Below are 27,802 nucleotides of genomic sequence, written 5' to 3'. Positions count from 1 at the left end.
GTTAGGTTTAGCTTCGTAGGGGTCAGAGAGGGATGGGAAACTTGTTGCCCACGTTGGGTCGGGGGGGATGGGAAATGTGAAATTCCACCTGCCCATAAGTTTGAGTGATTTTTGTTTATTGCCTTGTGGCTTCCTGTCTTGAGAGGACGGGGTAATATACAAGTACGGCCCAACACCAGTTATTTCAGGATCACTTGAAAGCCCCAACCAGGAATTACCCAGGTTCCTTCTTCCCTTGGCCAGGTCCTCTTCCCAGATAGTTAGAGTGGGGAAGGCTGACCTTACTCACGGGGAGGTGGGCTACTCAGACACTTCCTGAAACTAAGGCTTGACATTGTCCCGGGGATTTGCTCATTCCTCCTGGTCCACCCACCCCACTGCCCTGGACTTCAGGCACTTGTGTTTGACTCCAGATTCAGTAGGAAAACTCTCTTGTCAGTGACAAATCTTCCAAGATTCATACTGATTTTGAGCAAATAGAAACTGCTGTAGTTGACGATGCTATAATTTGAATATCTGCGTTCCCTTTAGTTTGAGAAATTTACAAGTGCTACTAGAATCTTGAAAAGGTTTCAGTTTTTTCCTAAAATGAAATAGGCATGAAAATGAAGTAGATATTGCCTCAGTTTTGCCCCTCCTGTGCTGTGACCCTGCCTGCCGCTGCCAAGACTTCCACACCCATCCATCGCGGGGCTCACTTTCCTTCTGGAGTTTGGATCCCAAACCCTGTGGTTAAATCTCCTTCACCTTGTTCACCTCGCAGATGACAGGCCGGGACCTTCTCAAGGATCGAAGCCTGAAGCCAGTGAAGATTGCCGAGAGTGACATTGACGTGAGTGAACTGAGTGGTAGCTGCCCGCTCGCTCCGTCGGCTGCCTGCTGTCCCCAGTCCCGGGGTGGGCAGCTTCAGGAGGGTTTGGAGGGTTCTGTGGCCGGAGGCTTCCTGTTTACACTCCAAGGCCATGCCCTTTCCTCATCATCCCAGGCCCTCTCCAACCTGTTCTTGCTCACAGGTCAAACTGAGCATCTTCTGTGAACAAGACAGGATCCTCCAGGACTTGGAAGACAAGATACGTGCCCTCAAGGAGAACAAAGTATGTATCAGTTTTGCACAATCTTAGGCTGGGTGGGGTAGGAGGTTTGTCTTTTCACAGTCATAGATGGGATGGTATCGAACAACGGGTGTTAGTTTATTTAGAACAATGTCTTTGTGTTTAAAGGGTGTTTCTTAAGGGAGGGAGCGGCTCTTTCTGAACCTGGAGGAAACCTTATAGCAGTGGTTCTCAACTTGTGGGTCGAGACCCCTTTGGGGGTCGAACGACCCTTTCACAGGGGTCGCCTAAGACCATCGGAAAACACATATATAATTACATATTGTTTTTGTGATGAATCACTATGCTTTAATTATGTTCAATTTGTAACAATGAAAATACATCCTGCATATCAGATATTTACATTATGATTCATAACAGTAGCAAAATTACAGTTATGAAGTAGCAACGAAAATAATTTTATGGTTGGGGCTCACCACAACATGAGGAACTATATTAAAGGGTCGCGGCATTAGGAAGGTTGAGAACCACTGCCTTATAGGGAGACCTTGACCTAATACCACTGCCTTCCTCCTCCTACCCCCTTAATTCTGCTCTGGCCCACCTCTCCCTGGAGGCCTGGTGAGGTGAGCCTGGAAGAGGAGGGCCCCCTAGGATCTGGGCTATGGAGGAAACAGTCTGGATGGAAGGGCAGGAGTGGGCCGGGCAGAGTTGGGGGACACCAATGTTTGGTCTCTTAGACACTTAGTGTGAATTTTTTTCTTCGTTGCATTTTGTCAAGGTGTTATATTTGTGATGTTGAAGGTTTATAACATGCCCTTTGTCCTAAGACCTTAAAGAGTTTTCCTGGGCTCTGATTTATCCTCATCATTGATCCCCATAAGGAGTTGATAGCCTTGTGCCCATTTTGTAGACAAGGGAACTGAGGCACATAGCTGTTAGGTGACTTGCCCAGGCCACCCCGTGGGCAGAGTCAGAGCTGGATTCAAAGACCCTGACCCTCAGGCCCCAGCTGGACACTGGCCTTCAGTCAACGGTTAGGTCTTGCAGTTCTGTTTAGTTTCTCGTGTGTGTGGGAGGCCTCCAGGGACTGTCCTTTATGACCTTGCTCTTTGACTCTTGCCCGGTAGGACCAGCTGGAGTCCGTGCTGGAGGTGCTGCACAGACAGATGGAGCAGTACCGAGACCAGCCCCAGCACCTGGACAAAATCGCCTGCCAGCAGAGGTTGCTGCAGGAGGACCTGGTCCACATCCGGGCGGAGCTCTCCAGAGAGTCCACTGTGCGTAGAGGCTGTGGAGGGCACTTCCCTCAGGCTGGGCTGGGCAGAGGGCTGCTCTTCTCATCTCCCCAGCTGTAACCGAATTGGCAGCCAGGGGCAAGAGTCTTGGGGTAGCAGGCTGCCTCCTGGCAGTAGCTTACCCTGTCCAGGGGTGATGTGTCCAAGGTGCCTTAGGGTCCTTTCCATCGGTGACTCCTGCATGACTACAGTGACACCCAGGGGGCCAGATTTCTCAGAGCAGCCTGTAGGCTTTTCCCTGATCTGCGTTAATTCTAAGATGTCAGAATTTCCACTTGACCTGTCCATCTGATGTGGTGCAGGCCCCTTTCTGCCAGGCCTGGGAACCAAAGTGTCCCCAAGGGTGGAGGAGAGGACAGGGCAGATGGCCAGGATCAGAGCGTGAGTGAGAAGACAACCCATGTCTCTCTCACCAGCCCCACCAGACCCCAGGGCTCTCTTCCTCTGCCCCTGGCGGCGGCTGTGGTGAGGAGCACAGGTGTGCATGGGCTTCTGGGGCCAAGGATAGCTAAGAACCAGAGCGTTTCCTTGGCCAACAGGAGATGGAAAATGCCTGGAACGAATACCTGAAGCTGGAGAGCGATGTGGCGCAGCTGAAGCAGACCCTGCAGGAGCAGCACCGAAGGGCCTTCTTTTTCCAGGTGGCTCAAGGGCTCTCTCCCCGTCCTGGGCTCTGATTCCTTGGAGAGCTCCACCCAGGGCCTTCTCTCCTCTACCGGGGCTCAGCCTGCTCACCTCCCCAAGGTCTCCCTCTGGGATCCTTCCCCCAGCAAGGCTGTGATGCCCAGCCCCCCACAGTTCCCACCTCTCTGCTTTTAGACCCATTCTGGGGCGTGTTTATGAGGGTTTTACATTTGGAAAAACAGCCCCAAGAGGAGACAAATGCCAACCTTGAGACCCTCGCTGAGACCCTAGATCAGTGGTTCTCAACCTTGGCCGCACATTAGAACCACCTGGGCATCTTTTTAAAATCCTGATTTCTGGGCCTCATCTGTTGGTTCTTGGCCCATCTTGGCTCCTATCTATTCACTGAGACAGCAGCGGACAGCCCCGCCCCCTTCCTTCCATCCTCTGATTGCTGAAGATAGATGCTATCGAGCCTTCACCTGAGGAGGTAGTGCGCGAATCCAGGAGGTGCCAGGCTAGGAGATACCCATCGCTGTGGCCCCTGCCCTCCTCAGGAAAGGCAGCCTTAGGGCCCAGCGTCCTCTATCCTTAAAAACCAGGCCACCTATTGGCAACTGCCTCTGCCCCCAAAGGTGAGAGAAGAAAGGCCCTGTGTGGTTTTCTTCCTCCCGGTCCAGTCCTCAGATGCCCAGCGCTCGTTCCCTCACTGTGGTTCCACCCTCAACATTTTAAAAATGGAAAGTAACCTGCTTTTGAACCCAGCTTCAGGTCTCTATCTCCTCTTTCAGGCCCTGCGGATTTGATTTTGAGTTCAGCGAGCATTAATTCAGCTAGGCCAGTTTTGATGCTTGGCTTGCTCATGGATAGACTAGTTCTAGCCAAGGCTTCTCACTCAAGTGATTTAATGAGTATGTTGACTCTCCTGACATCAGACTCACCCCAAAAAGAGATGGAAATTCAGGACTGGAAGGCTTTTCCCAGGTCCTGCTGTCCCCCCACTGACCATTGGGCACTGAGTCTAGCGACCCCAATCCAGGGCCACGTGGAGACTCTTGCCTGTGGCTCAGGGCTGGCCTGCTCGGTCCCCAGCTTGTATGTCTCCTGCTGCTGCTGTATTTTTCCTATAATGTCCCTTCATCCAAGCTGTCTAACATTCTCCCATTCTGTTTTGTATCCCCAGCACTTAGTACAGTGGCATGAAAATGCTAGGTGACTATCGACAAAGTCCTTCACACGATTGTTTGTAATTACAGTTTCTTAAACTGTCCTGTTATACATATCTTCTTGGACTTCAATGAGCCACATTAATTTTAGCAGTAATTTTTTTAGCTTCTTATTCCTTATATTTCTATGATTATATAAATCACATGGGAATATGTCTCTCAGAAAAGTCCAAACAATGAGAAGCAAAACCCAAAAATAAAAGCTTTTCTTCTCTCTGCCCTAGACCACCACCTCCCTTGTGGGTAATGAGTGCCTCCAGTTTGCAAAGTCGCCTTCTGACCGTTCTCTTTGCATTTCCAAACACGTGCACATACAGAGTTATTTAATTTATTTGAGGGTGACTGTTTATTTAAAGAGGAATCATTCTAACACCTTGTCCAGTAACTCACTTTTTTGTCATAACTTTATGTGGTGGCAATCTTTCTAGGAAAGATACCCCCAAGTTTATGCTGCCCAATACAGTAGCTACTTAAATTTAAACATAACTGAATTAAAATTAACTAACATTAAAAAGTTGTTCCTCAGTCACACTAGAATCATTTCCACTGTTCAGTAGCCACATGTGGCCAGTGGCTGCTATATTGGACAGCACAGATGATAGATTTCCGTAACCTCAGAAAGTTGTACTAAATATTGTTGGTCTAATTCAGTGATTTTCAAAAGGTATGCCATAAGAATTTTTAAAACATGCGACACTGACTAATTTAGTCAGTGGCACTGACCTCTTTTCCCTTAGATTGTCAAATGAAAAAATGACAACAGCCAACACAACAATAGCTGTCTAGTGTGAGTGAATCTAAATTATACCTATTTTTTTTGTCAGATAGGCAAAATATATATATTTTTTGGTGTGCCGCAAAATTTTAGTAATTAATGTGTGCCACGAGATGAAAAAGTTTGAAAATCGCTGGTCTATGCGATTTTGAAATTAAATTAGTTCTTCACGGCTGCATAGAATTTTGTAGTCTGGACAGTTCATCCTTTGCTTAGCCATTCCTCCTCTGAGGGGCATTGAATGTTATTGGCAGTGTTTTGTTTTTAGAAAAGGTGCCACAGTGAGCATCTGTGTCACTGCCTTTTCAAGCTCTATTATGAGCGTTCATCTAAGGCAGGTCCCTGGGAGCAGACTCAGTGGGTTGAAAAGAGTGTGCATCTTCGTGTGGCTGGACGCTGCCGGATCGCTCTCTAAAAGGCTGTTCTCATTTGCCCTCCCACCCACATGAATGAAAGTACGGAACCCGTCTACCCACATCCTTGCCAGCACTTGATGTTATCACTCTTTTTAGTTTTTGCGTCTACTTGCTGAAAAAGGACATCTTGTTTTAATTTGCATTTATTTACTTACCTCGTAGGTTAAACATCTCTTCATGTGATTATGGGCCAATTGTATTTCTACTGCAGAAATTTCATGGTGACATAACATAGGGCAGGCCCAGAAACCTTCTTTCCCCTCCACAACACAAATGGGTACAATGTACAGGTCTTGTCACAGACTCCCTAGTAAGTGACTGAAACATAGGCCGGTTTGGAGCCTGGTCCCTGCTGCTCGATATGCATCTACCTGGTGGCCCTGCTCACACTTTCCCTGATACCTCAGTGACCGGAAGCTCACAAAGCCCTTCTTTGAGCAGACTCTGTGTTCACTTTGGTGTAATTCAAGGCCAGGCAAGCTGTTGAATAGAGTCCTGAATAAATCATTAACACTGGAAACACACACATTCTCAGTAGTGGGCCTGGAAGCTCGCCTCCCTTTAGCCAGGTTTGGCTATGAGAAAATCCATAGCCTTTTTATTGCAGACTAGAGGCCCAGTGCACAAAATTTGTGCACAGGGGGAAAGGGGTCTCCTCAGCCCAGCCTGCACCCTCTCCAATCCGGGACCCCTCGAGGGACATCCTTCTCACAATCCTGTACTGCTGGCTCCTAACCACTCACCTGCCTGCTGGCCTAATCGCCCTTCACTGCCTCCCCCCCCCCCGCCTGATTCCCCCTCACTACCCCCCCTGCTGGCCTGGTCGCCCCACGCAGCCTGCTGTTTGGTTGTCCATCGGTTGTTTTGGGTCGTGACGGCTCCTGGCTTTTTATATATTAGGATGAGTGGCTTTATTTATAAAGATTCTGATGGCCACCTGGGTGGGGAAGCCAGAGGATCAAAGAGCATCTGGGTAACATGTGAGAGGCAGTGAGCGGCGAGGCTCCCTGTAGGTGTCCAATGAGTCAAGCCTTTGCTGAGTGTAGTACACAGCAGCCATCCTGCCCAGCCTGGCATGAGGATGCAGGAATGAAACCCCACTGCCTTGCTCCCCAAAAGCTTCCTTTGCCTCGTCATTAAGTTCTGAAATTCCATCGCCCTTGGAGAAAGATAGAGGTTCTCTGGCCTGCGCTCCTCTCTGCTCTTCTCTTACGGGTGGGGTGACAAGGGCAAAGTGGGGGCAAGGTTGCGAACTACTGGCAGGAGAAGTGTGCCAGGGAGACTGCCGGGGGGGGCGGGGTGATACTAATCCCATGCTCCCCCTTCCCCTGCTGCCAGTACTCTGCCTGGGGACCTCGGCTCTAGAGATAACCCTGTTAGCTTGTACCTGTACTCTGGGCTCACAGACACGTCTGCTTTAGGACACTTGTGCTTCAGTGAGGAGCCGAGCCTCAAGTTCATTATTGGCTTGTCCGCCCTGAGGATGTGCGTGGGTGTATTAAAGGTGGGGAGAGTGTGAGAGGCTGAGCTGCTAGGAGGGAGGCCTTGGGCGTCTGTTGTCACAGCTGTTGGACAGTATTTCACCAGGGACTTTATCTGATTGGTCCTTTATCATTCAACATACATGTACTAAGGACCTGCTGAGAACTTGCCTCTGGGGGGTGGATCGGGGAGCACATTGTCTAGTTGTAGAATCAGACATGGCCATAAGCATGGCGCATGCGGGAACTCTTCTGGCTGAGTGTGGCCGGGGATGTGAAACTTTCTGTCTTCCCCCATGGTAATTTAAAAGCTGAAAGAATGGTCTATTTGATGTTTAAACGACTCTATTGAAAGATGCCCACCATCCCTTAACCACTACAGACCCCACTCGCGTCTTTCTAGGGCCTCTTCCCAGCCGGTTTTGGTTGTGACTTGTCAAGTGTGCCTATGGTCCTATAGCCTGGCTCTTTCCCAGTTCTTTAAAAAACAACAGCTTTGCCATAGCTGGTTTGGCTCAGTGGATGGAGTGTTGGCCTCGGACTGAAGGGTTCTGGGTTTGATTCCGGTCAAGGGCATGTGCCTCAGTTACAAGCTCAATCCCTGGCCCGTTGAGGCTTATGCGGCAGGCAGCCAATCGGTCTTTCTCTCTCTCTCTCTCTCTCTCTCTCTCTCTCTCTCTCTCTCTCCCTCTCTCTCTCTCTCTCTCTCTCTCTCCCCCTCCCTCCCTCCCTCCCTCCCTTCCTTCCTTTCTTTCTTTATTTATTTCTTTCTTTCTTTCTTTCTTTCTTTCTTTCTTTCTTTCTTTCTTTCTTTCTTCCTTCCTTCCTTCCTTCCTTCCTTCCTTCCTTCCTTCCTCCCTCCCTCCCTCTCTCTCTCTCTCTCTCTCTCTCTCTCTCTCTCTCTCTCTCTCTTATCCCCTCCCTTCCACTTTCTAAAAATCAATGGAAAACTATCCTTGGATGAGGATTAACAAAATAAAATTTAAAAATAACAGGCTTATTATATAATTCCCTCTTAAAGTATACAGTTCATTCGTTTTTAGAATATTCAGAGTTGCGTAACCATCCCCACAATATTATAACAACTTCATCATCCCCCAAAAGAAACCTTGTACCTATTAACGATCACTCCCCATCCCCACCCTCAATCCCTACTCCTGCTCTAGCCAATCACTAATCTACGTTCTTTCTTTCTGGATTTACCTATTCTGGACATTTATATAAAATGGAATCATACAATCTGTGGCCTTCTGTGTCTAGCTTCTATCATGCACCATAATGTTTTCCAGGTTCGTCCATGTAGCATGTGTCAGTACGTCGTTCCCTTTTATTGCCAAAAATGTCTACAGCCCATAGTACTCTGAACTACTAGTAAACTTCACGTCCCAGGATTAACTGTCTTTTAAAAGATGCTCTTTATAGTCTAGGGAAGGCGTAACCTCTAGTCCTTGCCTTCTCTTCCCTTATGCCAAAGTTGCCTGAGATGGTCTATTTTTTAAAATTGTGGTAAAATGTACATAGCATGAAATTTACCACCTTCACCATGTTCCAGTGTACAGGTTGGTAGTGTTAAGTGTATTCACATTGTTGTGCACCCATCTTTGCACAACTCTTTGTCTTGCAGACCTGGAATTCCGTACCCAGGAAATAACAATCCCATCCCCCCCTTCCCCAGCATCCGCACCCACTCTCTACTTTCTCTCTGAATCTGACAGCCTTCATGCCTCACATAAGTGGAATCCTACAGTGTCTAAGGCAGCCTGTTTCTAAATGAGGTGGAACTAGGCGAGGTGGACTTGTGAGAGCGCCCCTGAAATTTCTCTCCTGGGCCTTGAGCATCCTTCGTGCCTGCGCTTCCCCGTGAAGCCGTGGAGCCGGCTGGGCTCTAGCCCTGGTGCAGCTTCCCAAGGAAATGCTCCCCGCCGAGGGTGAGGGGCCCTGTCTGAAATGACAGCACAGGTCCTATGAAAAAACGTCTCGTGAGGAGCTAAGAAGGACGTGAACCGCTGCTCGTCTTCCGTAGGAGAAATCGCAGATACAGAAGGATCTCTGGAGGATTGAAGACGTCACCGCAGGCCTGAGTGCGAACAAGGAGAACTTCAGAATCCTGGTGGAGTCGGTCAAAAATCCTGGTGAGTGGGCCGTCTGCTGGGGGCCAGTGCCCAGGCAGGAGGGGTGGCCCCGGGCATCAGGTCCTCCTGTGTGTCACTCCTTCGGGAAGTAGGTCTTGGTTCCATCCTATCCTTTGCTTCCCTCTATGCCCCTTAGAGAGAAAAACAGTGCCTTTGTTTCCCCACCCGCCTGTGCCTTCACTCTCGACTTCTGAGAGCAAGCCGCCCCCGCAGCCCAGCCCTCCCACCAGCCCTGTGCGGACCCCTCTGGAGGTTCGGCTCTTCCCTCAGCTGCAAACCTACCTGCCCTACCGACCTCACCCGCCCCAGCTGAGGAAGGTGACGTCTCCTCTTCAGTCACCAACCAAGACGAAGCCCAAAGTTGTAAGTATGATGACCAGGACCAGGAGCTGGCACCGTCTTTTCCTCTCTGTTCTCAGGTCAGCTTCTCTCGGGAGAGAAGTTTTTAGGGAAATGGCGGGGTGGGGGAGATAGGACCAGCCGAAGTCCTGAGCCATGAGAGGTTAAGGAGTGGAAGGATCCTGCCATTGGACCTCAGACTCCCAGAATTAGAAGGTGCCCTTGGATATAAGCTAGCCCAACCCTCCCATTTCACAGCTGGGAAAAATGAGGCCCAGAGAGAGGAAGTGACTCTGCTGAGTAGGTAGAATCTGCACCGTGCAGATAGGGGTGTGGCTGCTCCTTGCAAATCTGCAGTTACACCTGTTTGTGGGCAATGAGCTCATCTCAGCAGAAGAGGCTCCCTTATCTTCACCTACAGGTGAGCATGCTGCTGGGTAGTAGGTACAGTTGAGCCTCAAAATAACCTCAGGAGTACAGACAGGAAGGTCAGTATCCCCATGCCACAGATAAGAGAACTGAGGCCCAAAGGTGTTAAATTTGCTTAAAGTCTCATTGTTGGTTAGTAGAGTCAGCACATCTCCTGATCATTCCCTGTGCCATCTGCCATCTTATCGGACATTCGCCCCAGGTCCCCAGGTCAGGTTTGTGGCCCTGTGACTGCCTAACCCTGCACCTTGGCTTGCCTGGCACAGAGAGAGTCCAAGCCCTTGGCAGAGTCTGGGACAACAGGAGACGTTAAGGAAATAGAAGATGTGGTCGGGTACCAGGATAGCTCAAGTCTCCAAGGCCAGGCCAGCTCTGGCTGGAGAACCCAAGGGGTCTAGTCCAAGTGACTGGAGAGCCATGGCAGAGGGCACCTTGGAAGGGGACCTCCAGGATTTTGCTTGGAGGAGCTTTGCCTGGGCACCATGTGTGCCTAGTGCCTGTGACGATTGCACAGCAGTGGCTTAAACACACCAGTTCCCAATCCCGTCCTCACCATCTACCTGCCATGGCCCAAGGCCCAGAGCTGGAAGACAGGTGCCAGGACTCAGGGTCACTGTGAATGTCTTTATCTTAAGATCTCCCTCCTCATCCCAGAGCTAGGAGGCCCGGAGCACCAGCCACAAACAGGAGGTAGAAATAGCGAATTAAACAGGAGTGGCTGGGGAAGACGGCTGCTGACATAAGGCCGGCACCTGCCAGCCGGGACCAGCAGCAGAGGGAAAGGCTGCTAGCCTGGGAGCCGGACCAGCTGGATTCCAGCCCCTGTTCTCTCTGGGTCCTCTCTGAGCTTCCTCAGTTTCCCCGTATGCACAGCAACCAGCTCTGACTAGACACAGGCCCATCTTCACAGCTTGGTCCTCCGTGGCTCGGGGGCGGGGCTTTTCCCACTGGGTCAGCATCACGGCCAATGGGGGTCTTCTTCCCCTCCTCTGGTAATGCATGTGTGTTCACCAGTTTCGCCATGTTTTTTATTATTGTTTGCTCTCTTTATATTTATATTTGTGAAATAATGACAACCTGAAATTGACGTAAAGCATGAATATATCACTTAACACGTATTAATAAAGAGACCACCCACGTTATACTAACACCCAGACTAAGAAATAGAGCTTTGCAGCAGCCAGAGCCCTCAGGCCTGCGGGCTCCTTCCCCGTGCAAGGCCCCTTCTGCCAGAGGTAGCCACTGGCTTGGCATTTGGGATCATTTCCTTGCCTTCTTTAAGTTTTGCTACCTATGTTTGCATCTTTAAATACTTTAGTTTCGCCTGTATTTATTCTTTTGTATCTTGCATCTTTTCTTCAATATTATACTTGTGTGATTCATCCCCATTATTGCATGTAGCTGTAGTTCTTTTCTTTTTATTTGGCTTAGTTTCTTGAATTTAATGTCACTTACCTCTTTATTAGATAATCCTCTCAAAGGGCACAAAATCAAAAGATATGAAACAATACAGAATAAAGCCCCCCCCCCCACCCCCCGCCCTCTGTCTCCAGACATCCTATTGCCTTCCATCAAGGGCAATCAATGTTTTGTGTTTATCATTCTGGGGAGCTTTTTAGAAATTGGTGATTCTGAGACCTTTGTCAGGGTTGGAAACCGGGATGCTCAGAGAGCCTGTGGGCAGAGCATTCACACAGTGATGAAATGTGTTGCATAATAAGAATTCTGCTAAGCCTTTGCAAGGCAAGCTTGCAGCGCCCTTTCCCGAACTCTGCAAAATTCTGAAAAACAAAGCAAAATGAGACTAAGAAAGAGGGCGTTTAGGAGGAAGGGGTCTCAGTAGTCACTTGTCCCAGGACTAGGTGTCCATGGCAGTGGGGAGCCAGGCTGTCGATCCATAGAGAAGCCACGGCCCTCAGAGAGGGTCATGGACCAGGCGGGGCGGGGGCGGGGGTGTGTGTGTCAAGGAAAATAGTGACATTCATCATCGGCAGGGAGTGGGCTGCGGGGCAGACAGTGAGTCTCCCGTTCTGACCGCCTGTTCAGCCCCCAGGTCAGGAAGGAGGAAATACTTTGTGACCGTTCACATTTCTGATAGGGCAGGAGGAGGGAGACTGTCCTTGCTCAGCTCTCCACCGGCTGAGGGGTCCTGAGACCAGGCAGGAACGGTGCGCTCAGCCTGAGCACTGTGGAGAGGGCTGACAGGGAATGTGTGTGTGTGGGGGGGGAATGCTGTCATAGACTTACCAGTAAGTGCAGGGTTGCCAGCCTGCTCCCCCTATGGTGCATTCCAGGCGAGTAGAGACCTGAGTTCTGGATTTGGGGACGCAGTATAGGCAGCACTTTGAAAAATGGAAAATGCAACTCAAAGGGAAGAACGGATTTGGAGCCAAGGTGTCACCTTCTTCATGGCTCTGCCAGGGGGAATGTTGGCACCTCTGGGCTGAAGTGGCTGTGCTCTTCAGGCCTGGGAGGGGGGCCGGTTCCGGCCATTGGGCCACCACTGGGGTGGGGCCACCGGGCCTCCGCCCTCCAGCTCCCTCCCACGGGCACTTTCCCTGAGCAGGAAGACGAGGCACCTCCCAGGCCCCCACTCCCTGAGCTCTACAGCCCGGAGGACCAGCCCCCGGCCGTGCCGCCTCTGCCCAGGGAGGCCACCGTCATCCGGCACACTTCCGTGCGGGGCCTCAAGCGGCAGTCGGACGAGAGGAAGCGAGATCGGGAGCAGGGGCAGTGTGTGAACGGGGACTCGAGGGTGAGCGGAGAGGACCCTGGGCTGCCCACTGGGTGGGGAGAGGGAGGGTGGTGGTATGCTGGGCAGGTATGACGGCCTCGGACTCTGCTCGCAGGTGGAGCTCCGGTCCTACGTTAGTGAGCCCGAGCTGACGACTTTCGGTGGGGACGTGGCCCAGCCTCCCCTGGGGCCCGCGGGCTCTGAGAGCAGGTACCAGACGCTGCCCAGCAGAGGTAAGTCACCACTCTCCACGGAGGCTTCTGGGGACCCCAGCTCTGCCGATCATTGCTCCCCAACCCTCACCTGGTGCCTCTCACCCTTCTACCTGCAGCGTTGGACCTTTGGCCCCAGCTGCACGGGTTCTGGGCTTCTGGGGGGGCCTGTCGTTCCTTTCTCGGGCCCACATACTGGTTCTCTTTCTCTTTATTACATCTGTTCCTGGGCATAACGCTAATAGCAATTGCTATAAAGCTCGGCACTGTGTTGAGTTAAGCCCTTTATAATCATTTCGTTAATATTCATAATCTATGAGGGCAGTACTATTATTATCTCCATTTTAGAGATAAGAGAGCTAGGGCCCAGAGAAATTAACTTGCTAATTAGCTAAAGTGTTGGAGCCGGATTCCAGCCCAGTGTTCTGGCTGCAGAGCGGCGGCAGCGTAGGCTGGGAGAGCGGTAACCAAGGGCCTTTAGAGGGTTATGCCCTCTTTGTCACTCTAGCACCCAGTGAACCCTTTCTTTACACAGACACACTTCTCTTCCATCGGGTCTTCTTCTCACTCTCACTGTTCCCATGGGGATGGGAACAGACTTAGGCCCTTAGGCTCACTCGTAGCTCATTTTCCCCAAAGCCAGACCCTCTTCCTCAGAAGTCTCCATACAGGGAGGCCTCCTGGAGCCCCTGAGCAGGCAGACCATGCTCCCGCCTCTGACCCTCCTGTCTGCTTCCGGAGGCGGAAGGTCAGGTGCTTTTCCCCCCTTGGCCAGGTGGACGGACACATAGCTGGGTGTGTGACTCCCACCTCACCACACTGTCTAGGCTACTGTGGCCTGAGCTGGTCCCTGCTGAGTTGGCCATGGCTGCCCTTGATACTGTGCCCGGAGGCCTTGCAGCCTTCCTTCATTATGGCCTGGAGGTGTTTCTCAGTGACAGTATTGGTGACATTGTGGGCAGGGCAGTTCTTTGTTGCTTGGGATTCTCTGGACATGGTAGGACATTCATCATTGTCTTTCCCATGTGCTATGTGCTGGTGGTGCTCTCGTCAGGGTGTGAGGACCACTCCTGATAAGAATCATTGCTCACGTAGAAAGCACAGGCTGTGGCAGCAGCCGGCCAGGGTGAGATGACTCCTCAGAGCCGTAGGACCCAGACACAGGAAGCACATGTCAGTGAGGCCCCTGCCATGTACCTTGGACAAATCTCTTAACCTCTGTGAGCCTTAGATCGGGCAGCTCTACCATGGTCAAGTGATGCTTACTGTGTAGGACCAGTAGGACCATCTACATAGCAGTGCCCGACATAGTACGTGCTCAGTAAATGTTTGGTGCCTTCTTCTATCCCTTCATCCGTTTCCTCATTCAGTCAGCCAACCAGGCATTGTTGGATTTGCAGTCTAGTTAGAACACTGTCTGTGGTCAGTAACCAGTGCATATGCTGAGGGGTATTGGGAATAGTTGGTTCTGTCTCAGCATTTCAGGGGCCTGCACACAGGCAGGATATCTGAACTGGGTCATGCAGGATGCTGAGAGCTCAGCAGCAGGAAGGGGTGAAGGGTATTCCGACCCCTCCATCCTTTCCATCCTCTGCATGTGAGGGAAGACTAGGGTGGTCCACAGATCTCTAGGGACACTGTCCCCCATTGGAGACAGAGGGCACCCCTGGACTGGCCCCTCATCCTCTACCTGGGGCCTTGCTCTTCCAGGCCCTGGAGAGGAAGAACAGTGGGTTGTTGGCTGAGCCCCCATGGTCCCGTCACGGCCGTGGGAGGTGCTTGGGGAGGGGCTGGTGGCCTGGCCACTCCACCACCAATACACTCGCCTTTCTCTTTCCTCCCTAAGGGCTCTCGGGGTCCACATCAAGGCTCCAGCAGTCGTCCACCATTGCGCCCTACGTCACCCTCCGGAGGGGTCTGAATGCCGAAAGCAGCAAGATGACCTTCCCTGTGAGTGGCCTTGAGAAGTTTCCGAGGAGCTCTCTGCTCCCTCACGCACAGAGGGACGGGCTCCGCGGTGGACGGTGACGGCGATCCTGTGAGGCCTGGGATGGTCTCTGAGGTCGTCTCGGCTCCTCCTGAGCTCAGGGCCCCAGTCACCATGTGCTCCGTGATGTCTCCCCCACAGTCCACCAAGAAGGGCATCACGCTGCCCTTTCTGTTTCCTGAGGACACCCCCCACCTCTCTCCCCAGCCTGTCAGGCTCAAAGGAGGGAGCCCAGGAAGTCTGCACCCTGGGTTCTGACCCCACCACGTGCCGCCTGTATGCCTGACTGGACAGGCCTGGGCCTCAGTGTCTGCATCTGCAGAATGGGCTGCTGCCCAGGAAGCCCGAGGGGCCAGGGGCATCGTGTCGATGAGTAGGCTTAGAGACAGTGGTTCTCCACGGCCGAGAGGAGCCCAACTAGATAGAGTGTGTTTGTGTGTGAGAGAGAGGGACAGACGGACACAGAACGGGCATGAAGCCGCCATGTGGCTGCCCTGTGTGTTCCCAGCCCAGCTGCCCTGTCTCTCGCCTCTTCCTCCTCAGAGACCCAAGAGTGCCTTGGAGCGTCTGTACTCAGGGGACCACCAGCGGGGCAAGATGAGTGCGGAGGAGCAGCTGGAGCGCATGAAGCGGCACCAGAAGGCCCTGGTCCGGGAGCGCAAGAGGACCCTGAGCCAAGGAGAGAGGACGAGCCTGCCCTCGTCTCGCTACCTCAGCCACCCGCTCCCTGGAGATCTTGGCTCAGTATGTTAGGAGGGTCCAGGCAGGTGGGGCCGGGACAGGGAGCAGAGCTTCCCCGTGTCCCCCGAACACTAGCACGTCACACCCCTGGGAGAGTGGGCCGCTGACCTAGAGGATTCCGAGAGCTCCTCCCGGGGCTGTTCTGTTTGCACGCTGGGACACGTGTGTGGCCGGGTCAGAGGGTGATGGGGAAGCAGAGCTGGAGTGAGGATGGCACTGCAGGCGTCACGGAGCCTGAGGAAATGTCCCGTCAGTTCTCTGAGTGGAGCTTGACAGCGGCCTTTGTAGACGTTTGGAGTGTCAGCTGAATCAAGGACTTGGGAATAGGTACTTGGTTTGAGGATTCAAGGAGTGGAGGAGGAAGATGGTGAGACGGTATGGTGAGGAGGAGCACAAGCCCACCAGCCTCCCAAACCCCCACGCGGTTGCCCTATGGGGCCGCTGAGCGCAGGGTCACGCCCCACACCCCAGGGCTGCGGTCTCCTGCTGCTTGTGGTGCTCACAGGTCCATGGTGCCCAGAGAGAGCCGGGGAATGTGTGCTGCCCCTGGTGATGCTTCCAGGTACTGCATCCCGCCCACAGCCGCCTTAGGTCCGATTTGGATACATACATCCATTTGACTTTCTCCTGTTTGAAATCAAGTGTTTCCCTGGACCGCTAGCCTGACTGTCCTTTCCCTGATTCATTGCACAAGCTCTTCTGCTTTTCGCGTTACCGCTTGCGCATTGCCTCTCTAACCCTGCCTGATTGTGTTTACAGAAGCTTCTAATTTGCAGTGAACGTTCTCTAACTGGCCTGTGCTCTTTGCTACCAGGCTTATCATAGCAGCTCTTGTCTCCATAGCCTAGCGAGCACTCCCATGTGACTCACCTTTCCGCTGCCCCCTCCGTGCAGGGCCTACTGACTCACAATTAATTCCCTCGTCCCAGAAGCTGCCCTGCGAGACGGAGCCACCCTGCCGCCCAAGGGCCATGGTCACTGGCAGAGGCCTGGGCATTATGAACTTACCAAAGTCCATGTCTCACGTCTAGTTAGTAGACACGGACCTCAGAGATTGTACATTTGAATAAATTCTATCAAGTCTAAGTTGGTTTGCTTTTAATTCCTCCAGTCCCATGGCACAATTCTAATGGAAAACTTTTTTGTGTTTTTAGTACTTAATAACTTGAACAGATAGTGAGCTATAGTATGTTCTGTATGTAGAGGGTCCCTTTGCAGCTGTTAGCTCAGACACCAAAGGGGGAAGTCCCAGGACACTCATCTCCTGAAAAGCTGCAAAGCCAGTAACTTTTAAACTTTATAAGCAAATGTCATGTGGGGGAACACTGACCTTTTACAAACTAATGTCTCAAGTGTAGAAAGGTTATCTGAAAATCGTAACTTGAATACCTTGTAATTTTTCTCTTAAAAAAGAAAGGACTTGTGTAAGTCTCTGTATCGACGCCAATAAACGTGTTGCTAATAATAATGGATTGGCGTGGTTCTTCCCCAGGACACACCGCAGAGCCTAGTGGCCTTTCTCTGTTTGTGGAAACAATCAGGCTGGGTTTAAACGAGGACTTCTCTCTCTATCTGGGCCACACGTGAGCCTGTAAAGAAATGTGCTTTTATTTCTTTTGTGAATCATTAAATTCATTTTTTCATCCCTGAAATGTCAACTGCCTAATCCTTTTCATACTGTGATTGGAAACCTAAGCGCGATTAGATTGGCTTGGCATCAGTATTGAGAGCTTGTGCATGAATGGGTGAAATGTGCTGATACTGGCTATGGGTTTGGGGCTGTGGGGGCACTTGAAGCATCATCAAAGACAATCCTGACCACTGGGGGCTCTGTGAGGTGGGTGGTGTGGGAGGGAGGGAGGAGATGACCTGGGATGGAGAAGCATCTGTTCAGTTTCTGCTCAAGAGAAGAGAGGCTTTGAGCCTGTTCCATCTGCTCAAAACCTGCTCAGCGTCAAAGGCCTGTGAGGATGCGGGCCACACAGGGCTGCCTCCAAGTCGCACAGTTGTCCTTGCATCTTTAAATGGCCAGTTAGATTTTCCCTGTGTGAGGAGACACTTGTTAAAAGGTCGATACCGCAGAACAGCCTTGAACATGTTGCATTTGATCTAGCATTTCAGTTTTACATGTCTTTGTTTCTTTTCTAACTTAAAGGAAACTTTTGCCCCACATAGATGCCTTGATACACAACAGTTTATCTGCTTCACTGACCCCAAGCTGCTCCCGCTCGGGCCCCCCCAGCCCCGCTGTGGGTGCTGTAGGCCCAGCCCTAAAGGTATCCTGTTGAGACTCCCCCTTACACAGGCTCTCGGCTATTCTTCTTGCTCACCAGGGCCTCAGAGGGCTTGTTTCTTCCATGATTGCTGAGCTGGGACGTCTGGCTCCTGCACCAGAATGCTCCCCCGACTCTGGGGCAGCAGGAGAGGCAAATCCCTTCTCCAGAATTCTCCCAGGTTGTGTAGGTGTCACCCTCTTGAACCTGGGAGCCTCCTGTATCCCTGGGGACCATGTGAGTCTAAAGTCATGGGTCTTGGACCTGTGCCCTGGGGATCATGTTTGAACCCTCGGGGGCCTAGAGCAGAAAGAAATCGGCAGTCTGGAGTCAGGCCATCTAAAAAGGACAGAGGCCCCGTTCTCCATTCCTCGGAGAGGTACAGCATACAGCAGGGATGCCCGTGTCATAAAACGGCTGCCTCGCTTTAGAGATGAGGTTGAGTTCCAGGGTCACATAGCTCCACCCGATTGGATCACAGGCGCATCTTCCCAAGGACCCCAGGGCCTGCAAGACCCTTCAGAAGGGGACCGGCTGGCTGCGGCAGCCATCAGGGAGCGACTACACTTAACCCTCTTGTTCTGTTGCCAGTGGAAGCGCGAGCAGGACTTTGACCTGCAGTTGCTGGACCGCGCCGTGCAAGGGGAGAGGAAGGACGAGGAGGAGAATGGCTGGTTGAAAGTGCAGGCCGTGCCTGTCACTGAGTTGGACCTGGAGCCGCAAGACTATGACTTGGACATCAGCAGAGAGGTGAGGGCAGGGGCTTCCTTCATGCTGCCCCAGGAGGCACGGCCCTCAGGCTCCCAGCCTGACCTGCCCTCCTCGGGGCCCTGGGGGGTGTTGTCCTCAAGCGGGGATAAGGCTCAGCTTCAGTGTGGCCCAGGAGACAGGATGGATAGCAGCTTGAGGCAATAAAAGGAGCCCAGTGTTTCGATGCAGATTCAGATCTCTGTAATTTGGGGCAAGTCATGTACCTGCTCTGTGCCTCGGTTTCCTCAGTGGTGAAGTGGGTTGTGATGAGGATTAACTGATTCCATGGGCTGCCTGGAGGATCAGCAATGATCAGAAGGCCATGAGCACCAGGCCTGGCACAGCGCAGGCATGGAGTGAGGTAGTTATTGTTAGGAGATGTTCCTTGCAAAACCCAGCTTTGGCCTTGCCACTGGCCTCTCAGGCCGACTTGGGCAATCAGACTTCAGAAAAACGGGCGGGTTTGAAAAACACAGGTGACATTTCCAGCCAAGGCCGGAGTTATAGACCTGCGTAGTTCTGGTTTGAATTCCTTTGGCGCCCTCTGGTGGCCCCAATGCATCATGACCGGCAGGCCTGTAACCCCCGGGTGGGATTAATTACATACAGATTCAACATGTCTCTACCTAGAAGAGAAAGGGAATCAGAGGGTGACAGCTGCAGTCCTCAAGACATAGGGTGGTCTCCTGTGACCCCCATTGTGTCATTTGTAAGCTCCTTAGGGCAGATTCTAATGGCTGGTTGGTTCACTTTTGCCCCAAACACCAGGCCAGCACATAACGGGTGCTCTGTAACTCTTTGCTGAATGAGGACTCTGTTGAATGAAACACAGTGGCCCACAGATACCCCAAAAACATTTGTCCGAGGACTAGCCAGGCCTGAAGCTGCATGAGGAAATGTGCTCGCCACACAAAGGGCATAGCAGTGTTGGGGGGCAAATTGACGCCCCGGAGGATGAGTTCTGGGGTCAGCTGGAGCGCCAGGGATTAATGAGTCCCCCGCCCTCAGACCTATTGCCTCTGAAGCAGCCAAAGGTCAGTGCTTTCTCAGGTTCACAAAAGAAGCTTCTGCATGCTGCCCGGGCAGTGAAAGTGTATTCTGTGGTGTCCTCGTTGCCTGCCAGCCAGGGGAAAAAGTCCTTCCTTATCTCTAACCTAAATCCCTCCGCTACAATGTAATCTACTTCCTTCCTCTGGATCTGTCCTCATTGGAAGCCACAGAGAAGAGCTTATTTCTTGCCACCTTTCACTAGAAGGAAAGGGCAGCCTGGGTTTAAATTCAAGTCCAGATTTGCCCTGGGATTGGATTTAGCTTGTTTTTAGAAGCTTCAACCAACCCCACTTTTTTTTTTTTAAATCTAAGAAGACATGTTTTTATTGTTAAACAACATGTATTTTACAATAGGACAAGGATACACAGACTAAAACAGCAGGGCTCCCCCGCGCAGCCCGAGCCACACCGGAAGCCGCTGAGAACCACTTAGTGCTCTGACAGCAGCTGTCCCTCTCCTGTGCTGTTGTCGTTCAAGGAGGGAAAATCCCCCGGGGCCTGCAAAACTGGCCTTGAGCGGTCTCAGCCCCAGCGACACTGTCGAGACTACTGAAGCTGAGGCTGCTCCTGGGTTCACGTGAAAGGCTGGTGGGCAGGGGTTGGGACGTTTTCCTCTAGAAGGAAACAGACAAGCACGGCTGCCTCCTGTCTAGCTCAGAGGAGCTTTCGTAGGGACGGAAAGCACTGTCGCCACCCAGCCATCCCTCCACCTGCACACCTGCTCACCCACCCATCCATCTACCCACCCACCCACCCACCCATCCACCTACCCACCCACCCATCTACCCACCCATCTACCCATCCACCTACCCACCCACCCATCGACCCACCCATCCACCAGCCATCCAAGGAGTATTTGCTGAGGGCTACTAAGTGCTAGGTCCTTGTTCAGACAGCAGCAGGTTGTAGCAGGCAGGGTCGGAAGGCTTCTCGAGGTGCGGGTGGAATGATGAGGCAGGGTCAGTGGAGCGAAGGAAGAGCATCCCAGGCGAGGATGGTCATTTCTGTCCTGAGGGCTTCTAGCCCAGTTGTTTTCCCTCCCGCTCCCCTCCCCTGTAGGAGGCTGTTGGGTGGAGTGGAAAGAACATGGTTTCTGGAGTCGCACCCAGCTTCCGATCCTGACTCCTCAGTAGGCTGCCATTGGGATCTTAGCAAGCCCACCTCTGAGGGCAACGCATGCTTCCTCGTGGTGAGGGACAGGGTGTGGGAGTGGGTCCTGAATGCAGATATCTGAACGCCACCCCTTCCCCCCCGCATGGCCTCCTGGTCCTCTCCTCAGCTGTCCAAACCAGAGAAGGTCTCCATCCCTGAGCGTTACGTGGATCTGGACCCTGAGGAGCCGCCCAGCCTGGAGGAGCTGCAGGCGCGGTATCGCAAAGCTGAGAAGATCCGCAGCATCCTCACCCGGTCCAGGTCAGCCCTCCCGCTGCCCGTGTCTTGACGGCCTGCCAGGCCCCATCCCATGGGTGTCTCAGTGGAGTAGGTCTGGGCCAGGCTGGCTAAGGTGTGTGTTTCGCCAGCTTCCTCCCCATTGGAAAGGGCGGGCTGGCGCTCAGTGCATCACCAGCACCTCATCGAGGAAGCTGGCCTAGGCCACCTGGGAAGCCCTCAAAGAGAAGGCCTCTCCTGTGTCCCGTGACCCTGGCATGTGTGGGGAGCGGAGCCAAGCATGGCTGTGACGTGGACACAGTTGGGGCTCCAGCATTAGGGCCCGTGTAACCTCACACAGACCCATAGACCAGAGCCAGGCGCCCCAGCCTTGTTCTGAGGCACCAGACTTTCCCACTTCCTGGGATGCTAGGGCCCTAAGAAGTGGCTTCCCTGTTCCCTCAGCCTCCATAAACCTCACATGTGCAGGCCTCCCTTTCAGAGCTCAGTTAGCCTTTGCACATCTGGATTTAGCAGGAGCCTGGACCTGGCGCTCTGATCTTGAGTTCTGTGATTCCCCAAAGGAAGAGCAAAGCTGTGATTTTGGGGGTATTTGCAGAGAAGCACACACACCTTTGTCTAGTCTAGAGAGAAAGTGCACTGTTTTTTGTTTGTTTTTAAATATATTTTTATTGATTTCTGAGAAGAAGGGAGAGGGAGAGAGAGATAGAAACATCAATGATGAGAGAGAATCATTGATTGGCTGCCTCCTGCATGCCCCCCACTGGGGATCGAGCCCACAACCTGGGCCTGTGCCCTGGCTAGGAATCAAACCAAGACGTCCTGGTTCATAGGTTGAAGCTCAACCACTGAGCCACGCTGGCTGGGCGAAAGTGCACTGTTTTTATCAATGCCCCCTACAAGGATGAGAGCCCCAGGCCAGGAGACACCCTCCCCCGGAGGCAGATGGTGGGGTGGCGAGGGCCCACCACCTGCTCTCTGGCCATCCTGCAGCATGTGCAACCTGCAGCCGGCCTCAGGCCAGGACCGGAGGAACAGCGTGGCCGACCTGGACTCACAGATACAGGAGCAGGAGCGCATCATCAACATCTCCTATGCCCTGGCCTCCGAGGCCTCCCAGCGCAGCAAGCAGGTGGCAGGTGAGGCCATGGAAACTGGGTCCTGCTCGCTGCCCCCTGGGACTCGGGGCCAGTCGGGGAGTCTCCGTGGAAAACCCGGTGTCGGGCATGGTGGCTGGGGGCCAGTGGTGTGTTCTCCTTTCCCACAAGCACTGCAGGGCAGGGAAGATGATGTGGGGCAGGCTGAGCATTGGGGGGATTGGAGCTCAGGAGCGTCAGGAAGGAGGCCCCAGCGAGGGGGTCCATTGCTCCTTCTTAAATGTGGGAGTGGCACTGCTGTTCAGCTTTCCCGGAGACTGTGGGTTAAGAACAGGTGTCTCGGGGCCCTGAGCTTGGGGAACAAGGCTGAGGTTTCTGGCCTCATGACGAAGGAGACAGGAAAACTGTGGGTGCTTGGATTTCTGCTGGGGCCGAGGCAGAATGGGCCCTCTAGTCCTCCCAGGGACCCCTGCTTTGGTCCCCAAATCAAAGCCACCATTCATCTTAGTGACCTGTGCCAGATAGCAGGACTTGGGAAGTGGGACTTTGGGGGCCAATGAGGGGAAATGGCACCATGGGATGGGAGGATGGGTGCACACCCGTGCCTGCAAATGTGTGCGTGTGTAAAGGCTTTCTCTCTCAGCCGGGAAAGGGATTCCTGGCTCCTGGTCCAGCCACCTCCCCCCTCCCTGTGCCCTCCCAGTTCACCCAGTACTTTCTCCCCACATGTGGAGGGCGGTGCCTTTGGCAGCTGTGCTCTAGGCCTTCTGGAGAGAGGTGGTCACAGAGCCGAAGTGGTGGCACAGTCCCCACCAGTCCTCCAACCCTGGCCAAAGGGTCTGGAAGTGACCTAGGGAGGGGCCTGCAGGGCCCTGAGCTGACCAGCTCTGGGGGATCTGGTCCGGGGAGCAGAGCCCTCATGGCGCCTTGAGAAGCCATGGGAGTGACCGAGGGCAAGCAGAGGGACCAAGATCTCATGGAAGCCGTTCTCTGTCCCCACGGAATCCCTGCTGCCCTGACTCCAATCGGAGACATACTGAGTGGCTGAGGGGTGGTTGGTGTGGCTTTCTGGGAGGGGAGACAGTAGGTGGTTCACCCAGACCCTCCTCCTAGTGATCTTGGGGGCTTCCTGTGACCCACGTCAGTCATTTTGAGCTCCTCCCGTGTCAAGGATCCCGGGCCGGGATACTCCCCTCCAGCCTGTGCTTGCTCTGTGGATCAACCGCCCCTCCTCGCCCCCTGCCCCTTCCTCCCCCCCCCCACCCCCCCCCCCCCCCGCTTCCTTACCACCAGCAGGCCCCAGAGCTAACACCTGCTCACTCAGGGCCCCCTCACCTCCCCGCTGAGTGGCCGCCTTTGCCGCAGCCTTTCCTCCCTCTTGCTCCCTCTCCCCATCCCAGACACATATCCAGATCCACAGGTCGATCCCAGCCAGACCCATGGATGGGTCCCCCTGAGGCCAGGCCATTAATGGTGGGCCGTGAGGCCTGCGCCCCCCCACCAGCCCTGCCGCATGGGGCGTCTGTGCTGCAGGAGCAGACGAGGAGCCTAACACACCGCTTAATTCCTGTGCCCGTCTAGCGCAGCAGCTGGCCCTCCTCCCGCCTAAAGGCCCCCTGTCCTCCAGGACGGTGCCACCTTACCCCCCCTTAAGCAACGGACTTCACTACACCTTTGTCTAACACCTTCCAAGTAAGAGCCTCGCCTGGCGTGCCCCTGGCCTAGTGCTGAGCATGCCCGCCCCTCACCCCTGCTGCTGAGATGATTGCTGTGCGCCTGCCCGTGCTTCCTTCCTTTGGCAAAGCGGCCGCTGGGGAGGCCGCCCTGGACGGGTAGGCAAGGGGGGGGACTGATGGTTTGGGGAAACTCCATCCTCAGTGGCTCCGATACAATGGAGACTGTAAGGTCCAAGGCCCTGGCGCTTAGAAATCTCAAGAGCTAAACCGCAGGCCGGAGAATGCCCCGCGGGCCCAGTGCAGGCCGCTAGGCTGGCCGGAGGCGGGGGGAGGCTGGGAAGGGAGAGTTAGATGGGCCCGTGCTGGGCTTTGGCCAAAGAAGTCGAAGAACTGGAGGATGGAAAAGTCCAGCTTACAGATGAGGAAACTGAGGCTCAGGGAACGGATGAGGGCTCCCTCCATGCCACACGGAATTGGCGTCTGAGCCAAGCCTAGTACATCCCGTGTCACGGGTGCGCCCCTTCGGTGACGTGAGCACTTTGGGATGGAGAGAAGGCAGGTCCCGGGGAGGCTGCCCAGGGCCATGGGAAATGGGCCTCAGCCATTCAGCGCTTTGAGTCCTCCCCATGTGAGCGCTTAGTGATGAGACGCCCTGTGGGGCCCTGGGCTGTGGGCGGAAGGCCCGCGTCTGGTCTTGTGAGTTGCTTCCCAGCCCCGTGGCCTCACCTGGTCACGGAGGGCTCAGAGCAAAAGTCTCAGCAGTCCTTTCCCTGCCACCCGTCTTGTGGGGTTTTCCCCTCTTTCCTTTATGTGTCCTCATGGTTAACACTGTTGAGTACCTGCTATGCTCCAGGCATTGTAAGCCTCTTCTCTGATCCACACAACAGCCCTATGAAGGTATCCGCCCCCATTTTACAGACGAGGAATCGAAGCTCAGGGGCCTGAGGGACGTGCCCAGGGAGTCGCAGCTGTGTCAGCGCCAGAACCCCTCAGTGCGGAGTCAGAGCCTTGGCTCTCCCGCAGCTCCCGGGGGCTCCCCGGGCCACCCCCAGCGGCTCCAGCTGTTTGGAGAAGGGTGCCTTGGGGGACAGAGAGGGTGTGCATAGGGGCGGGGCATTGCTTTCCGCAGGTGTCTGTCGGCCTGGGCCCTCCCCCAGCTTCAGAGCAGAGCCCACGAGCTTCCCCTCCCCCTGGTCTGGGGGTAGAAGGAAGAGGCAGGCAGCTCTCAGGGAAGAATGAAGAACCACCCGGGGGATGCTCAGTGGGTCCTGGTAAAGGCCGCAGGGCCTGCTGGGCCCAGGCAGGCTGTGTGTGGCTTTCCTGGAGCGCTGGGTGTGGCGCCTCCGCCCAGGCCATGCAGAGGCAGGGGACCGACTCTCCTCGCAGCTTCTGGTGCCCGTGGCTGTGAACAGGCCTTCCACGCTCCTGTCCGAGCGCACCCACATTTCCTGTTACCCTCACTGAAGCCTCGGGAGGGGGGCCTATGATCACCCTGGTTTTAGATGAACTATTAAGACTCATGGAGTCTGAGAGTGCTACCAAGTCGCTCAGGGAAGCTAGGGCAGGGCCAGAACTGGACCCCAGAGTGGTCTGCTCAGGCCTCTTACTCTCAGAGCAGGGACCCAGTTTAGGGACCAGGATGTGTCTGGCGAACTTCCTAGAAGTGGCAGGGGTTGGGGGAGAGTGGGGCCAAGCACCCCTGAGTCCTGGAAGCCGAGGGTCCCCCCGCCACAGCCGCCGCATTGCCTCCGCCTGCTGCTCTGCTGCTCTGCCTGTCTGTCTGTCATTCCGTGTCACGTGTGTGCGCAGACATGCCTGCTCCCCAGACGTGGGCCAGGGCCTGCCAGGTTCTCACGGTCTCCTGTGCTGTTTGCAGCCCAGGCAGCAACTGACCCGTAACCAGCGTGCGGAGGAGAGGCCTGCAGCCAGCGTTCCTGTGGAACCAGCTTGCTCCGAGAGAAGACTGAGTTTTCTTCCCCCAAGAAAACCCCTCCCGGCTGAGCAGGGGTTCTGGCTGGGGGAGGGGGCAGCCCACCAGATGGGGGTGTCCCCCACAGGGCTGGGTCCCCCACCCCCGCCCCGTGTTAGTTGACTCCTTTTGACATGACAGACGCACTTTTGATACACACTGTAAAATGCTGACACTGTATTTTAGAATCAGAATATATTTTCTAATGTTCACCTCAAGGGCTGAGTGGCCGGAAAGGCGAGGGTGCGGGGTGTGGGGGCTGCGAATGCAGATTCAGGTACTGTTGGGCGGTGGGTGTGGAGGGGGAGGAAGGCAGGGCAAAGCAGAGGCAAGTCCGACACCGATGAACTCAGGTGAAGGCTGGATCTGAGCAGGTGCTTCCAGTGGACTCTGCAGTCAGGGTCCTGGGCCTGCTCCTGGGAAAAGAGGGGCCCTGGGGCTGCAGAGCTCAGCTGTCCCCGACCTGGCCGATGACCGGCTCTGGAGTGGAAACTCCACCAGGATGGCACGTGGAGCCCAAGTCTGTGCCTTGGCCCTTGGGTTTGGTTTCAGGAAACAGTGAGTTCAAGAGTTTTGGCTCCCGCCCCCCCCCCCCCCCCATGAGGTTCTCTCGGCAAAGGGCCCTTCTCAGATAAAAAAAAAAAGTGGTTTGCTTTCATTTAAAAAGTATACTTTGAAATACAGAAAAGGTGAGAGGAAGCACCTTTTGTTGTATCGTAAGCAATAAACTCCACATTGGGTGGCATCTACCCAGCACTACTTGACTCCAGGCTAGGCTGGGGCGGAATCCAGGACCTTTGCTGGCTGCCCCTGGAGAACCTGAGTCAGCTTTCCCAGGACTCGGTGTGGTGGCCAGAGGGCTGGCAGTGTGCCCCACCGTCCCTGCTGGCTGCCAACCAGAGGGCACAATGGCAGGACCTTGACTTGACTTCCAGCCTCAGATGAGGAGGGGGCTGCCCAGCCAGGCGTAGAGTTGGTGGCCCTTTATTTAAGTCATGAGCTCATGACATTCTGCACCCAGAAAGCGATGTTTAAAGGAAAACACACAAACAAAAAACCCCATCCGGTGGAGCCACGCTTTAAATGAAAATTGGTCTTTGACTATGGTCAGAAAAAAACGTCTTGAATATATTTAGGAGTTGCCGTCTATTTTTAACTAACTCCATATGCTGCCAGTATCGACGTCATGCCAATTGCCAAAATAAGATTTTATTTTTGCCTTTATAAAGATTTTGTTGGAAAAATGAAATGAATATTTTGCAAGAAAAAGTTAATTTAAATAAAAGTGTAATGGTTTGCAAAAAAAAAAAAAATGTGATGTACAGATTAAAATATTAACCTGATACACTTTCTGCTTCTTGCTGGCTGTGTTCTCACGAGGGGCCTGGGTTAGTCTTTGGAAAATCCGCACTGTCAGCTCCTACTCCTGCTTGTGTTCATCTAAGGAAAGTTTCTCCCGCTGACAGCTCCTTGCTACTCGATGGACCTCGGAGGCCTGGGGGAAGAAGGCCTGTGCTCCTGGCCCAGCCGCTGCTCAAGGCGGCCCGCCCCCACCCCACCCCACCCCTGTGGACTCCGTGTGGGGCTGGCTTGGCAGGCAGACTGCAATCCAAGATAGCAGGAGGGACTCCACCGGCTCCCTTCCAACCCACACACCGCCCGCCCGCGCGGCCCAATGAGGTGGGTTAGTGAAGGGCCTTTGCAGAGTGGATTTGTATTGAATTCCTTTTGACTTGCGATATATGCTTAAAACAGAAGGCAAGAGGCCAGTTGCGTTTAGGGACGTGTGTATTTCCAAGTTTGTTGTAATGGCAGTTTTTCTCTCTTGCCAAGAAGAGCACCTGTGGTTTAGAGTGACTTTCCAGCTATTTAAGGGGGGCGGGGGGGGGGGGTCGACTACACTCCAAGGCATTCTGAACAGGGGACACTGCCCGTCTTTTAGCTACTGATCTCTTTCTGAGTTTTACAATAAAAACCCTCTCCTATTTAAGCATTTCTTAGAGATATTTCCATAATAGAGAAATGGGATTTGCAGGAGGATTCCTCCAGGACAGCGAGCACAGGAAAAATAAAAGGTACTGGGTGCCATGCCCCCCACATGGTGAGAGCAGGTCAGGGTTTCCTTACTGTTGGTCTCACACCCAGTCCTCTG

The 27,802-nt window shown here is 53.6% G+C and overlaps 1 protein-coding gene across 8 annotated transcripts in view; it reads left to right on the top strand.

Annotated features, from left to right (window-relative positions):
- The window catches only part of PLEKHA7 (pleckstrin homology domain containing A7), a 210,080-nt gene extending 183,108 nt beyond the window's left edge, over nt 1-26,972 (top strand). For 3 of the 8 annotated variants that reach the window (XM_036325536.1, XM_036325540.1, XM_036325541.1), the window contains 15 exons: nt 764-832; nt 1,014-1,094; nt 2,183-2,332; nt 2,890-2,991; nt 8,896-9,004; nt 9,141-9,367; nt 12,339-12,527; nt 12,622-12,739; nt 14,565-14,668; nt 15,249-15,449; nt 18,311-18,469; nt 20,799-20,932; nt 21,902-22,047; nt 23,587-23,697; nt 25,558-26,970. In XM_036325536.1, the coding sequence (XP_036181429.1) occupies nt 764-832; nt 1,014-1,094; nt 2,183-2,332; nt 2,890-2,991; nt 8,896-9,004; nt 9,141-9,367; nt 12,339-12,527; nt 12,622-12,739; nt 14,565-14,668; nt 15,249-15,449; nt 18,311-18,469; nt 20,799-20,932; nt 21,902-22,047; nt 23,587-23,687 (1,890 nt within the window). In that variant the 3' untranslated portion in view covers nt 23,688-23,697; nt 25,558-26,970. Of the gene's footprint in view, nt 1-763; nt 833-1,013; nt 1,095-2,182; nt 2,333-2,889; nt 2,992-8,895; nt 9,005-9,140; nt 9,368-12,338; nt 12,528-12,621; nt 12,740-14,564; nt 14,669-15,248; nt 15,450-18,310; nt 18,470-20,798; nt 20,933-21,901; nt 22,048-23,586; nt 23,698-25,557 lie in introns of those variants that run through there. The other 5 variants (XR_004970439.1, XM_036325534.1, XM_036325537.1 and 2 more) reach the window with 5 other exon arrangements.
- The last annotated feature ends 830 nt before the right edge of the window (nt 26,973-27,802 follow it).

Source organism: Myotis myotis, unplaced genomic scaffold, assembly GCF_014108235.1.
Source record: "Myotis myotis isolate mMyoMyo1 unplaced genomic scaffold, mMyoMyo1.p scaffold_m19_p_10, whole genome shotgun sequence".
In the NCBI taxonomy this organism is placed as follows: Eukaryota; Metazoa; Chordata; class Mammalia; order Chiroptera; family Vespertilionidae; genus Myotis; species Myotis myotis.
Note: the sequence above shows the minus strand (reverse complement) of the source record. Positions and strands in the feature narration are given on the sequence as shown.